Genomic DNA, 2500 nt, shown 5'->3' on the forward strand with positions numbered 1-2500 from the left:
GGGGGCAGTGAAGAGAGGCACTGTATGGGTGTAATGTGTTCTGGATTGTGTGTCCCCGTCAGCATTCTGTAGATGAGTAAGGGAGGCATGTCTACAGAGGTGGACAGAGAAGCTTCTGTCAGATCATAATGACTGAAACTACTCCAATATACCCATAATACACACCTGTGTGTGTCCACAGGCTTCAGCAACTTCAGCAACCTGAAGGAGCACAAGAAAACACACCGAGCAGAGAGAGAGTTCACCTGCGACCAGTGCGGGAAATCCTTCAACATGCAGAGGAAACTGTTCAAACACAAGAGCAGACACAGAGGAGACAAACCCTACTGCTGCCAGACCTGCGGTACACACACACACACACACACACACAGAGGAGACAAACCCTACTGCTGCCAGACCTGCGGTACACACACACACACACACACACACACACACACACACACACAGAGGAGACAAACCCTACTGCTGCCAGACCTGCGGTACACACACACACACACACACACACACAGAGGAGACAAACCCTACTGCTGCCAGACCTGCGGTACACACACACACACACACACACACACACACACACACACACAGAGGAGACAAACCCTACTGCTGCCAGACCTGCGGTACACACACACACACACACACACAGAGGAGACAAACCCTACTGCTGCCAGACCTGCGGTACACACACACACACACACACACACACACACACACACACACACACAGAGGAGACAAACCCTACTGCTGCCAGACCTGCGGCACACACACACACACACACACACACACACACACACAGAGGAGACAAACCCTACTGCTGCCAGACCTGCGGCACACACACCACACACACACACACACACACACACACACACAGAGGAGACAAACCCTACTGCTGCCAGACCTGCAGTACACACACACACACACACACACACACACACACACAGAGGAGACAAACCCTACTGCTGCCAGACCTGCGGTACACACACACACACACACACACACACACACACACACACACAGAGGAGACAAACCCTACTGCTGCCAGACCTGCGGTACACACACACACACACGCACACACACACACACACACACACACACACAGAGGAGACAAACCCTACTGCTGCCAGACCTGCGGTACACACACACACACACACACACACACACACACACACACACACAGAGGAGACAAACCCTACTGCTGCCAGACCTGCGGTACACACACACACACACACACACACACACAGAGGAGACAAACCCTACTGCTGCCAGACCTGCGGCACACACACACACACACACACACACACACACACACAGAGAGGAGACAAACCCTACTGCTGCCAGACCTGCGGCACACACACACACACACACACACACACACACGTTCATTTCCCTGTAGAATGAGGACAGGTGTGTGTTTCTGTTGTATGTGTGTGTGTTGGTGGATCCCTGACTGCTCTCTCTGTGTGTGTGTGTGTGTGTGTGTTCAGGCAAGTGTTTCGCAGGCTCAGGTGATCTCCAGCGTCACGTGCGCTCTCACACAGGTGAGCGGCCGTATGTGTGTGACGCCTGCGGGAAGAGCTTCTCTCGTACGGCAGTGTTGCGCAGACACCGCAGCGCAGGAGTGTGTGTGTCCAGCACAGCGGCCCCCGAGTGTGTGTGTGCGCCACAGCGGCCCGGAGAAGTGTGTGTGTCCAGCGAAGCGGCCCCAGAGCCGGGCCCCGAGGAGCTGTGCAGCAGTGGAGCGCTGTGGGGACGAGCCATGAAGACCCTGCAGAGCGACCTCTGACCTCCAGCAGCCTGACCTCTTCCTCTGAGCAGTGTGCTGCTGATATACTGAGAGGTCAGAGGTCACTCAGGTGCGCTGGAGCCTCTGCTGAGCTGCAGCTGTTAGATCAGAGACGCTCCGAACTCGAAACAGCACACAGCCTGCTGCAGAAACACTGTGTGTGTGTGTGTGTGTGTGTGTGTGTGCGCGCAGACCTCCTCCCTCCAGCGCTCTACACCTCTTCATCAGCTTCTGTTGATCAGGGAGATACTCAGTAGAATGTTGGAGTACAGCAGGTGTTGCTGAACTGTCTCTGCTGTAACTTCCTCATGTACTGCGCACATCATCATCATTCCTGCATCCTCCACACACACACACACACACACACACACACACACACACACACACACACACACACACACACACACACACAGACACACACACACACTCATCATTACTGTCAGCTCAATAAACCTGTGCTGAAGAGTTATGGAGCAGGTGCAGTCACTGGATCACTGGGTCATGTACATGTGTGAGTTTAGTTCAGTTAGAAAACAACATCATCTGTAAACTAGGAGCAACACGGGTCTCAGTGGGGTCACACTGTGGCCGTACAGCAAGAAGGTCTCTGGTTTGAGTCTCGGCTGGGTCAGTTGGTGTTTCTGTGTGGAGTTTGCATGTTCTCCCCGTGTTGGTGTGGGTTTCCTCCGGGTGCTCCGGTTTCCCCCACAGTCCAAACAC

General features: G+C 54.0%; 1 protein-coding gene across 1 annotated transcript; it reads left to right on the plus strand.

The window, feature by feature from the left end:
• Positions 1-72: 72 nt before the first annotated feature.
• zbtb49 (zinc finger and BTB domain containing 49) lies at positions 73-2249 on the plus strand. Its single transcript, XM_056472889.1, has 3 exons — positions 73-76; positions 182-343; positions 1482-2249. The coding sequence occupies exons 1-3, from the start codon at positions 73-75 to the stop codon at positions 1778-1780; spliced, it is 465 nt and encodes a 154-aa protein (XP_056328864.1). The 3' UTR covers positions 1781-2249.
• The last annotated feature ends 251 nt before the right edge of the window (positions 2250-2500 follow it).

Source organism: Danio aesculapii, chromosome 14, assembly GCF_903798145.1.
Source record: "Danio aesculapii chromosome 14, fDanAes4.1, whole genome shotgun sequence".
In the NCBI taxonomy this organism is placed as follows: domain Eukaryota; kingdom Metazoa; phylum Chordata; class Actinopteri; order Cypriniformes; family Danionidae; genus Danio; species Danio aesculapii.

What these genes read in the sequence shown, in the direction of transcription:
- zbtb49 (XM_056472889.1), top strand. An exon ending in CTACTGCTGCCAGACCTGCG is followed by an intron (nt 344 to 1,481) that starts GTACACACACAC and finishes GTGTGTGTTCAG; the next exon opens with GCAAGTGTTTCGCAGGCTCA.